The following is a 12,365-nucleotide window of genomic DNA, read 5'->3' as shown; positions in this document are numbered from 1 at the left end:
AGCCAGTGATGCTGTGAAAAGTGCTGCTGTAGTAACTGAAATCACGCCTGTAAGATGACACTGATGTTTAACTATTGCAGCTAACAAGCACAGGGACACTCATCGTGCCTGGGAAAAGGATCTGTAAGCAGCAAGATCCGCAGTAGCCAGGCAAGTGGGTGGCTATCAGTAGAAATTTGACAAGACTGAGATCCCTACTGTTTCGTACATTTGGATGGGCCTGGTTTCCATGGTCTGACCTCACAGTAAACTCTAGGTTCTGGTTTTTGTACTGCATCTCTTACGAAGCCAAAGGCAGTAAAACCACTTCATCGGATGACACACGGGGTGTGTATAACAATACAATAGAAAAAGAGCTGCTGTGTCAGCTTGGCTGGTCCTTCCCCCCCATCACTCATTCTGACGCAGGCATCTTGTTTCGCACTTTGTGCTCAATATTTTCTTGTAAGCCAAATTTTCTGTGATGGAGTCACGGTGACTGAAGAGATTCTTCAGCCAGCTGGTCACAATAGGCCCTTTGTTCCGCCGACAGACAGAGCCCTCTCCATTGTGGGCAGTGACGGCAGAGCTATAAAGCTGCCCCTGTAATGCTCCTGCGGCGCTGATCTCTGAGAGCAGGGAAATTCCTTTCCCTTGGTGTCATTCTCCTACACAATACGCGGAGAGTCTGGATGTTCTAGCAAAGCTGAATGGGGAGCCTGCTCTTTTTAAGCAAATGCAAAAGGCTGTGGTAACGCAACATTGTAACTGAGTTGCCACACAAAAGTCAGAAAAACACAACCTTGAACTTTCCTCAGCAACTGTACACCAGGCACAGAGGCACGGGGGCAATTGTCTCTTGCTGCATCGTTTCCAGTCAGAATACAACGCTACTTCTCCCCCCACCCCCCACAAAAACTTGGGAATAATTAAGAAAAAAAACCCCAGGTCTGAAAGGAGAGAGTGATTTAGTGGTGGGCTTCCTTTTAGCTTACAGGTCCCTGTAATACAGCCCATGCTACCGCGCATCCTTGTCCAATGGTAACATTAGGATTGCTCCACAGCAAGCGACAAACGGCGTCACGTCCCCACTTCAAGTTAGTGGAAAATCCATTCATTCCCTTGGATTAAAATCCCTACAACAAAACCAAGACTAAAAGGTGATTACACATCACTGCTATGAAAGGTTTAAGGCCGAAAGACAAGAAACCCAACCACCTGAATTCTTCAGGCGTGATATCCACACCTGAGTAATTTCACAAGCACGGTATGTGGTCACTGTCTGCAAAGAAGCAAACCCTTTGTAAGGGGGTTTGCACAGTGAGCACAACGTTACTACACCTCGAGGTCTGAAGCAAATACTGTTTCTTTAAAAAGGAACTGAGGGGAAGGACCAACTGTAAGTGAGAGATAAAAGATGAAACAAGACTAAAGGGGTAGAGTATGTGGTTTGGAAAGTCATCGAACATAAAACCTGAGGGTTTTTTTCTTGCATTATTTCCTAAACTCAAAAATTACAAACTATCATAACTTGGAAAGCCTGATTTTTTTGGGGGGACATGTTAATTTGTAAGGAAAGCAAGAATTGAGATATTAAACTAGAATTTTATGGTAACTTAGTGTAAAGACGCCCTCCAACATAGAACCAAAGGAAGTAATTTTTTTGTTTGTTATGAAAGCAGTATTCATAGATGCTGCCTTTCACATCCTGAACCATGCAGCCCTGACATCACATTTATTTACCTATGTAATTCTAAGTGTGATCTGAAAAGAGACAAGCTGTTAAACTCCTATCTTTCTTTCTTAATTGGGATAGATCTACACTGCAAGTTCCCTAAATAGGGCATGCAGCTTAAGCAGGTTTGCTAGTCAAAGGTAATGTTTAAGTATGCTTTAAAATTAATATTTTTAAATTTATATTTTTTAAAAAAATTGTTATATACATTCTTGGTTGTTTAAAAATAAGTTTTCTTTTCAGGAAAAATACCCTCTAATATATTATTCACAGATATGGAGTCTATCAGCATGGCTAACATTTTATGAGTTATAACACATAGCTGTCATGGTTGAATCCAGCAGGCAGCTAAAACAACCACCCAGCCATTCACTCACTCCCTCTGCCCTGACTCCCAGGGATCAGTGAGAGAATCAAAAAGAAAGAGGTAAAACTCATGGGCTGAGATAAAGACAGTTGAATAGGACAGATAAGGAAGATAACACTATTATTAATATTAATGTTATTATTATTAATAATAATAACTACAAGTGATGCACAGCACAGCTACTCACCACCTGGAACTGACACTCAGTTAACTCCTGAGCCCTGTCACTTCCCAGCTAACTCCCCCAGTCATATACTGAGCATGACACCATATGTTATGGAATATCCTTTTGGCCAGTTTGGGTCAGCTGTCCAGGCTGTTCCCCCTCCCAGCTTCTTGTGCACCCCCAGCCTCCTTGCTGGTGGGGCAGTATGAAAAGCTGAAAAGTCCTTAACTGATCAGCAACAACTAAAACCTCAGTGTGTTATCAACATGATTCTCATCCTGAAACCCAAACACAGCACTGCACCAGCTGCTAGAGTAAAAATTAACTCTATCCCAGTTGAAACCAGGACAATAAGTACACATTTTTGCATTTCTAAATTTGTGACCTGGCTGTGACTGGCACAGGGTAGCTCATGACCTCTTCCCACACAGTTTACTCCAGCACCCCTTGCTACCAAACCCCTCCGATTTATGCCAAATTCTTCTCTCTCTTTTTAATTCAGGTGTCATCACACTACACTTTTGCCTGTATTTCCAACACTGCTGAATATATATACCCTTCACCACCTGTCTCTGTAAGAACTGTTATTCTATTTTTGTTAGAAATATGATGTAGGTACAACATATTTACCACAACTTCTTATAATTTTTCATTAAAGGGGATAAATTCACAGTTGTTATAGGAAATTTGGAATTTCATGACTTGTGTGCTTCAATTCTGAAACACTGTTATATACCTTCCTTTTGCTTCGGGCAGCTAAGGGGTTGGTAAACTTGAGGGTTATCATGTTTAACCTCTGGCTTGGACAACAGGAATTCAATATCTCTAATCTTTGTTACAGTATCTTTAACAATGGTACTTCTGCATATTCATTATGATAATTTAGCCACTTCACTGGTGCATTTGTTGTACATTGTTTCAAAGTATTTCTTTACCCACCTGTTTTTTTTTATCACAGGCATTTTCAGGAAGGACTTTTTATACTATTATTTTTCAAAATACAATAAAGCTTTTCCATTCCCAGGATTAAATGTTCAAATAAAATAGCAGCAGAGCAGTACATGTCTTTTTCAAATGAACTGGTCCAGTCGGGGCAGAAAAGATCGATTTCTTTCCCACAATAAGGCAAAGGAGTTATTCATATATATAATTAAACTAATGCAGAAATATTTTCAGGAGTAAGGTACAAATCCAGAAAAGGGTTAATATGGAGTCTGACAATGGTTTTCATTTGGTGGAAATCAGACTAACTGGAAACATCCATCAGCTCTTTGTTGTAAAGCATCTTACCTGTGCCAGCATATTTGTCTGTCATATTGATATCAATATCCAATTTCAAAGCCAGCATGGTCCGAATGACATCATCGCTGCCTTTGCCAGCTGCCCACATGAAGGATGTTCTTCCCTCGAGATCAGAGTCATCTTTTACAGAAGGATGTTTCAAAAATACTTCAACTGTTTCCTGAAAAGGCACACAATTGAAATTAACATTAAAAAGAATCCGTAACAAAACGGAACTATTGTGCCTCATTTAGCTGTTTGTGAAGCGATTCAAAGCTTCAAGCTCTTACACAGAGCATGTTTATACAGAGCAACAGCTCAACAGGACCACTGTGTTTTCTGCTATGGCCTCTTCCCTGTCCGTGTTCACAGCCCATCCTTAACTAGGAGTTTAACACTGTCATTTCTTTCACACTTTTTTCTTTTTAGTGTCAAACACCGTATGTTCATCATCAGAAAGTAAAAGACACTGCAGCCACTGTGGAAATGGAAAAAATATAATTGGTTTATCAAAATATTAATGTAATACTTTGATGCTAAAAATAATATTCTTTCAAAATATTCTCCTGACTTATTTTTTGCTCCAATTCTAAAAAAGACTGTACAGGCAAGTGTTTTAGCTTGCTAAACTCTAATAATTTGACTATTAAAAAGAAAGAGAAAAGACTTTTGGGGCAACACAGATGTATTTCCTAATATTTAATAATATCAACAAGTTACTAATTCCATTTAACCTGATGCTAAATTCTAAATAGGCCACCCAGGAAAGGAAGGGAGAGGAAACCACTTCTGTGGCAAAAAGAATTAGGAGATTTTCCCTTTTCTATCTAATGCCTTACAAAGGCTCTGTATTTAACAGCTGGTTAAACATCTCTTCTGAGCCACTATTGGGCTAGTCAATAAAAACTGAAACAAGTGAGTTATCTTACCTTTTAGTATTAACATTATTTTCTTTTCTCCCATGTGACCCCAACATAGATCTATCACTGCTCTGGGTAGAATGAGAATTCCTTGGCTATAAGGAATCAAATGCTCATAATCACAAAGGTGTTGAAAAGCCTAAGTTCTACTGATTAATTTGCTTTCTGGGTTTGGTGGGTTTTTTGGTGGGTGGGGTTTTTTTGGGGGTTTTGGGGTTGGTTTTTTTTTTGTAACTACTGCCTATTCTTTCATCCCTCTAAAGAAACAGGAGTTGTCTCATTCATCTTATGTCTAAGATCCTAACAGCTTTGTGAGTTTGGGTCTATTCCTGAAATACCAGTCTATTGTAAAAAGGTCCAGCCAAAAATAATGAGGAATGGAAGCATTAAACCACCCACACAAACCAGCATGTGTTTATAGCTTTGTGTACTCACACTGACCACCACTACACCTCAGACACAAATGGCTACTCATTAGACCAGCAACTCAGCACCCTACCACTACCCTGCACGGCTTGAAATCCTGCAAAGTGAAAAGCAGTTCGAAGGCTGGATCTTTTCAATGCTAAGGCACACATCCTACAAACATAAATAAGTAATTTTATTTTTCCATTAACTTTTAGCAAAGCAACCTTTCTTTCAACCACTTTTTTTTTTCTGGAGTTTTTATGGGAAAAAGAAGAAAATCCCATATTGCTATAAAAGAGCTATTTTTCCCAAATGAAGTTATCAAAAGTTGAAAACAAAATTAAATTAGAACAGCATAGTTAAGAAATCAGAATATAAAAAGTATCAAACACTTCAATTCTAATGTATTTTGGAATGAAAAAAATTATTAATTTTATCTCTATTAAAAAATGGGAGAAAACAAAATAAAAAATAAAAAAGCTGAAAACAGTAAAGGCAAATAAACCTGGATTGTTGCATTCTGTGGTATCAAGAAACTCTGAAAAATATGAAACATATATTTAAAAAATGAGACATGGGTATCCACACGGGCATTCTCTGAAATCAAGGTAAAATATTTTTAATAAACACAAAAAAAACCAGAGTTTCTTCTTGTTAGGAACTAAGAAACATTTTAACATTTAACTCAGAAACATACCACACCTATCCAAACTTGGGCAGTCTGAAAAGAACAACAATGTGGCTCTTGAACCATAAATATATAGCTGCTACTGCCAAAACAAACGTGGATGTATCTCCACAGGGTTATTTGACTATGTAAGTGGAAGGCAGTGGTGGGAATTTCTTGAGGACGTGTATGTGATAGAAAAAGAAAGCAAATAGTGGTGCTCAGAAACAACCAGAGTAGTAAAAAAAGTTCTAGATATAATTTCTGCATGCATGAACAGGGGCTCTTGAATACATCACCAGTTAAACGAGACTGTCCTGTTTGATTCTTAATCTAAGACACGAAACAGAATATCCATTGTAAGTACACAGAATTACAAAAGAACGTCTGGTTCCATCACCTACTCTATTTCCTCATAAAAAACTAAACAATATTGGCAGCAACATAATGAAGATTCATACAACTGAATCAAGCCCAGATGAAAAAAAGTCATTTTTTAAGAATGCATTGATGCAGGGGAAAAAAAAAGAAAAAGATAAAGGCACATGGAGATAATCACCAGACTGTAAACAAAAACATTCTATCTTTCCCATAAGTCTGACTCAAGCTAGAAAGAAAGGCTTTTACAGCATAAATATTTTAGGCGTGTGAGTCAGACCCAAATCATACACATCACGTAATGGACAGTAATCAGCATCAATAAAAAATTCTCTAAAAAGCCATAAATTATACACAGAGATACACTCCCATGAAAGTCTGAATTTAAAAAAGAATAAATCTGTATGGTCTTACTAAGACCACCTCCAAAAAATCCCTACCAAAACCCCAAAACAGGGTGAGAACTGCAGTATTAATATACCTCGGTCTGTTCCCTCTTTCAACAGTACTTCTGGATTTGTTAACTTGAACTGTTCTCAAGGGCATTAAAATTTTACTTGCTTTATGAAAATTAACATAGATGGGCAAGAAAGACCCAAATTAGTATCCCTGTTAAGAAAATGCTGCAATATGCACTGCATAACTCCATTCATTAAGTACTAAATAACCCTTTTTGTAGGGGAGGCTATGAATAATACAACTGAAGAAAACTTGGATAGGAGCTCTCAGCTTACTAAGCATGGCATAATTCAAGTATGAGAGACAGAGCAGCATAGAAAAAGCCTTCTTAAGTTCTAATGCTTCAGGACTACTTCTATAATAACATCTGAGAACTACTTCTATAGCAACATGAAACTGCTGAGTTTTATACTTAGCTCTACTGTATCTGATCTTATTCTGTAAAAGAATTATCCTATTCTAGCAAAATATAAGAATTAGGCTGAGAAACCAATTTTCTTTGTTGCTTGAATTCTAAAAATATATTTAAAATATTAAATCCAAAAGGTACTTGCTCTTTAGCCATGCTTTGTGGGACAATGGATCATTCATAACAGCAAATATTAATAAGTTAATCACCTTCTTGAAGGCCAAGACTGGTTTAACCGGTACTGAAGCAGCTGTGCAAATACTCCTACAGGTGATCTTATAACTGCTTCAATTTTGCTATAATGACCCTGAAAACGAAAGCACTATAAAACAGTAGGTGCTATTCTGCTTTCTACTGAAGTACCTACGTGACCATTTGTGCATTCTGATGTAAACATATAGATCAAAGGGCTTTCTTTATACAGCTTTTTTTTTAATCTACTGTTAATAATTTGTAATTAACCACATTTATATCACATAACCTTGGAAAACTCTGAATTAAGCTCATGCAGACAACACTGTTGATGTTATTTCTTTAAAAAAACCCTCAACTCATTACATTATAAATATTTCAGCAAAATATATTTACTTCACATTTAGAATGTGTGCTACTTACAGCAAAGTTGCTCTGAGCTGCATAATGTAGGGGTGTTGCACCTTGACTATCAGATGGGATGGTTCCAAACTTATTTCTTTCTAATAACAGATGGACAATCTGCGCATGACCTGAGAAGAATATGACAAAACCAGATATCTATCAAATCCTGAAGTTAACCACTTCCCTATTAAGTTAAAAAAACCCCCACAAGTCAACAAAGCAAAACCAGAAGAAAATAAACAGATTTCAATATAAAAGTATGTTTGTGTTTTAGCCATTATAGTCTTATTATAAGAGAAAAATATGAGACTCAATATTTGAACTATTAAGCCTGGCATGTACTTTCTTCCCAACACTGTTCCAGTTCCATACTCTGTACCATAATTTTTGAGGGGCATCTATAAATCAGAATGACCTACCAATAGGAACACGTGGGGAAAAAATATTATTTCTTTTAAAAGAAATCACTAGAGCATTTCCCTAAATAAAGAAACCAGCAGTAGCTGGTCAGACAACTGCAATATTAACATTGCAATGAAGGGGTTGTCGATTGCCAGAAAAAACATCTGATATTTCATCTGAGACACTCCATTTGAGTGAGAGGTCAGTCAGAAGAAGTAAAGTGCTCACAGACTGATGATGAGCATTTTGTCCACCCACATTAAAAGGGAGGCTAAACCGACACTGACCATTTCATGCTACATCACATTGTTTTACAGAAATTAAGTGGAAATTCTCTAACTTTAATTCAATGAAAACTTCACTTGAAGATGCACAGCAGAACCTGGAAACTAGTCTACCACCAGCTGCCATATCTGCAATAAACAATAAACTGACACAGACAAGTCCTTCCATCAAAACAGATTAGAGTGTTTTGAGATTAAAATCACAACACTGGAGGGGGGGAAATGGGTGAACTTTATATCCACTTCACAGTCAGGAAAGCAAAGACACAATATAGCATCTCACCAGTAAACTCAACTGATCCTTTGCTATGCTCTCGGCAGCTCACAGAGTATCTTAACGATTGGGTATTTTATGCTGTAAGGCATATCACATAAAAAAAATACTCTGATTTTACAGGAGAAATCTCCCAGTGTCTTGCATATGGGGGAAATGATTTTGCAGCTTGTTACTTTTGCAGAGTTGACCTGAATTACTTTAGAACAAATGAAAAAAAGTAGATAATGCTGTCTACTAGCAGTAGACATTTTTTCATTAAAACAGTGACACAGAATGAAGCTGTGTAACAGTTGGGGTCTGTGCCTTTTAAAAAAATCCTGGAAGATGGGAGGACTAGGCAAGCCTTATTTTGTGGAATGACACTTTTAGACTTCGCATGCACAGAAGTATCAGAAACAAGAGAAAGTGGACAACTTGGGGAAAAATGATGCACAGCTATGCGGGATTATGTTTTTGAAGGGGCTTTAGGGTGTGTAGGAATGTTCCTCTTTATTTTCAGCCATTAAGACAAGCCTGGACCCAGAACATCACAACACACTGTCCCTTCCTACCAGAAAAACCAATAAAAAGAAGGGATGCAATGTTGCTGTGCTCTTCCCATCTCAAGAGTATAAGTGAATTGAGGTGCACTGGAAGTAGTTGGTTCTGAGTGCAATCCTACCAGGAAGGACACAGGAGTACTAAGCCTGGAAAAAAACATGCCTGAACTTTCAGAACACACAACTAGGAAAAAGGGAAACTGAACTCTGTAAACAGGACAGGAGATCTACCTAAATTATCTATGAGAAAATAAGCTTGAGGGAGTGGAAAAATATTTTTGTATTGGGTGTAACAATAAACAAATTGGTGCAAAGATGGATCTTGCTTGGACATTTATCATAATTATTACAACTCAGTTATTGAGGTCAACAACTGTCATTTCTGTAGTACTTTTATTCAGAAGAGATGTAACTTGGCTGAGGCTTGTATCTACCCAAAAGAAAACTGGAGCAACAATGTCTTAAGATGCAGGCACATGCAATCATCACCTTTAACAGAATACTTGTGGCTGTATCCATGCACTACTTGAAATCTCTTGCCATTAACCGAGATAGTAACATTTTAGTTCCTTGGAGATCTATAAACAGCATTCAGTATCTAATTTAAAACAGAGCCCTAAAAATTAATTGTGATTTACCAATCAGAAGCATGCCACCTAGAGACCTCATCAAGTTCACAAAGGACTCTGGAGGTCTTGGCACATCTTCCGCCTTTCTTCCACATCAATCAGACAATCCATTTTTCCAACAGACAAAACTTCTCTCAAGTACAATCAATTTCAAAACACAATAAACTTTGCTTCTTTGACAGAACCAGATGACAATGACTGTTTCTTTAGGAGACCAATGCTACGACACTTAAAATGTTTCAGAATTTCTCTGTAAAAATTCAATATTCAATATTTACTTAAATGCAAATGCAAATCTGAGAACACTTTTTCTTCTTTTATTTTTAATAAACATAATCAAACTACATATATATTGCCACTGGACTTGCAGTAACTCACTTCAGTGAGCAATCTGATTCTTTTATTGGCATTCTTTGTCTGCAGTGTCCCAAAGGGTCATGGGAATGAAGCCTGTTAAAGTGGGTGAGAAAGTGTTTGTAGATTCTTTCTTTCTATCCAGTACATGGTGTTTATTTTTTCCTCCTGCACATAGGAGAATGGAAAATAGGAAGTCAATTTTCTAAATCACATTATTTTTATGCCTGTCATTGTGTGAGTTACGTTACCCTGTATTTGTATTTAATCAGATTTTTACCTGTTTTGCAAAGATTCAGTTTTGTAACCTGTGAAACCAAACGGTGCAGAATTCACACATGCAAGGCTGTAATTTACAGAGCATCTGAGTCTCAGGGTAGCATTCTGAACAGAGAAAACCTTTACCTGAATAAAACTTCTTGTCAGATCTGATTAGATTGTCATAATGCCTCTGATAAAGAGCTTGTACTCTGAGCAGGAGAACTGTCAGCTCTGCCATTTTCTTGTAGTTCACTTGTGCTGGCATTATCAGATTATCTGTGATTTCTTTGCAGGAATCTTTTTAAGACACTCGTCTACTTTGTGAGGGGTAGTTTAGTAAAAACTAGATAATATAATCCATAAATCCACTTAGCTGAGAACATGTAAGCTGAAAGTGAACAAATGAGTGACGATACCACTGTCAACACCTCCATGTTGTAGAGTGCTCACTTCCCTCAGGCACTTCACAAACTCTATGTGACCATCTTGCATATGGAGCAAGTGAGGATGCTAGCATCAATCTATATATTAAATATTAGAAAAATGTTCTTATTTTTTCAGATAAATAAACAGAAGTACTGGTATTTTCTTCATGCACCCCAATAGATTGTTTTGCATATCCACTGGAGTGTGCACCCCCCTGCTCTAGCTACCACTGCTCTAGAATAACAGGGTTAATTTTTCACCCATGAACAAAGCTATATATGTAAGAACATCCGTATCTGGTCTAATTGTTCATGAGTGTACATAGCCTGCTGATGTGATGCGTTTTCACAGAATCACAGAACATCAGGGGCTAGAAGGGACCTCAGAAGATCATCTCATCCAACCCCCCTGCCAGAGCAGGATCACCTACACTAAATCACACAGGAATGTATCCAGGTGGGTTTTGAATGTATCCAGAGAAGGAGACTCCACAACCTCTCTGGGCAGCCTGTGCCAGTGCTCGGTCATCCTTACAGTGAAAAAGTTCCTCCTTATATTCACATGGAACTTCCTATGCTCCAGCTTGCACCCACTGTCCCTTGTCCAGTCACTGGCCATCACTGAGAAGAGCCTGGCTCCATCCTCATGACACTCACCCTTTACATATTTATCAACATTAATAAGGTCACCCCTCAGTCTCCCAGCTCCCTCAGCCTCTCCTCATAAGGAAGGTGTCCCACTCCTCTAATCATCCTCTTTCAAGGAGTTCTATGTCCTTTCAGTGCTTTGTAGAATCCAAAGATTTTTAAAAAAGTCTCCATGCAAACTCATAATTCTGTTTTTAGCAGAAACTATTATTGTTTTAAGACATTAGTTAGCATAAGGCCAGTCTGGAATTAAATAAAAAAACAGGCAAAGATTAAACAACAGAGTTAAGATAATTAAGTGACTTCAGGGCTGTGTAGTTTTACCAAGTAAGGCTGCCCAGTGAAGGGGAGTTCGAAACAAGTTGTCGTAAGATGTCACATTGCAGCCTTCGTAGGAGGTCAGGACATCAACCACTGCTACATTCCCATCAGCAACAGCAAAATGGAGGGGAGTTCGTCCTTCATAGTCTTGCCAGTTAAGCAGAGATTCTGTAGGTGCAGCTTCCTTTAAAAACAAAACAAAACAAAACCAACACAAAATTTTAAAAAAATTAAGTTGAAGAGAAAAATCATATATTGTTTACAGACTTTATTCTTTTGGAGTCATAACGAAGAGTTAAACTGTCCTTGTTCACTAGAATATAGCTCTTTTTTTTTTACAGTATAGGCTATTTTCAAGTATTTCTTATTTTTTTTATACTTTATTTTTGTACAAGACCTGATTTTTGGTACATACCCCATAGTTTTATGATCAGTCATGTGATCATATAACATAGGCATTAATAGACACATATTTGATTTTTCATCACATTTTCCTAAAAAACACGCTAAATTACTTCCACATAAGACCCATACCTATATAGTTTTGTATTGTAATTTCCTCTCTCATCAACTTCTTTCTAGACAGATTTCTTTCTCAGGCAATGAGCAGAACAGTAACTTGGTGGTGCAGAGATCTCCAAATGCCATATATTGTAAAGCTCATGAAATCCAAACCTCATTTTTCTGAGAAGACAGGTGTCTCTAAAGAATATGGTAAACAGCAAAATAATAGAAACTCGGGATCCAGGACACCAAACACCTGGAGCAGAAGCAAAAGGAGCTTAAATAAACTATAGGGAGTAATGAAAGCTGGAGAGGGACTGTTTACAAGGGCATATAGTGAAAGGGCAAGATAGCC

General features: G+C 37.6%; 1 protein-coding gene across 1 annotated transcript in view; it reads right to left on the bottom strand.

Moving 5' to 3' along the window:
- INVS (inversin) overlaps nt 1-12,365 on the bottom strand; it is an 87,432-nt gene that overhangs the window by 29,866 nt on the left and 45,201 nt on the right. Inside the window, exons 5-7 of the mRNA XM_084260061.1 lie at nt 11,510-11,690; nt 7,385-7,494; nt 3,538-3,709 (exon numbers count right to left, since the gene is read on the bottom strand). Of these exons, the coding sequence (XP_084116187.1) occupies nt 3,538-3,709; nt 7,385-7,494; nt 11,510-11,690 (463 nt within the window). The remainder of the gene's footprint in view (nt 1-3,537; nt 3,710-7,384; nt 7,495-11,509; nt 11,691-12,365) is intronic.

The sequence above is a fragment of the Gallinula chloropus genome (assembly GCF_964237585.1).
Source record: "Gallinula chloropus genome assembly, chromosome: 2".
Lineage (NCBI taxonomy): Eukaryota > Metazoa > Chordata > Aves > Gruiformes > Rallidae > Gallinula > Gallinula chloropus.
Note: the sequence above shows the minus strand (reverse complement) of the source record. Positions and strands in the feature narration are given on the sequence as shown.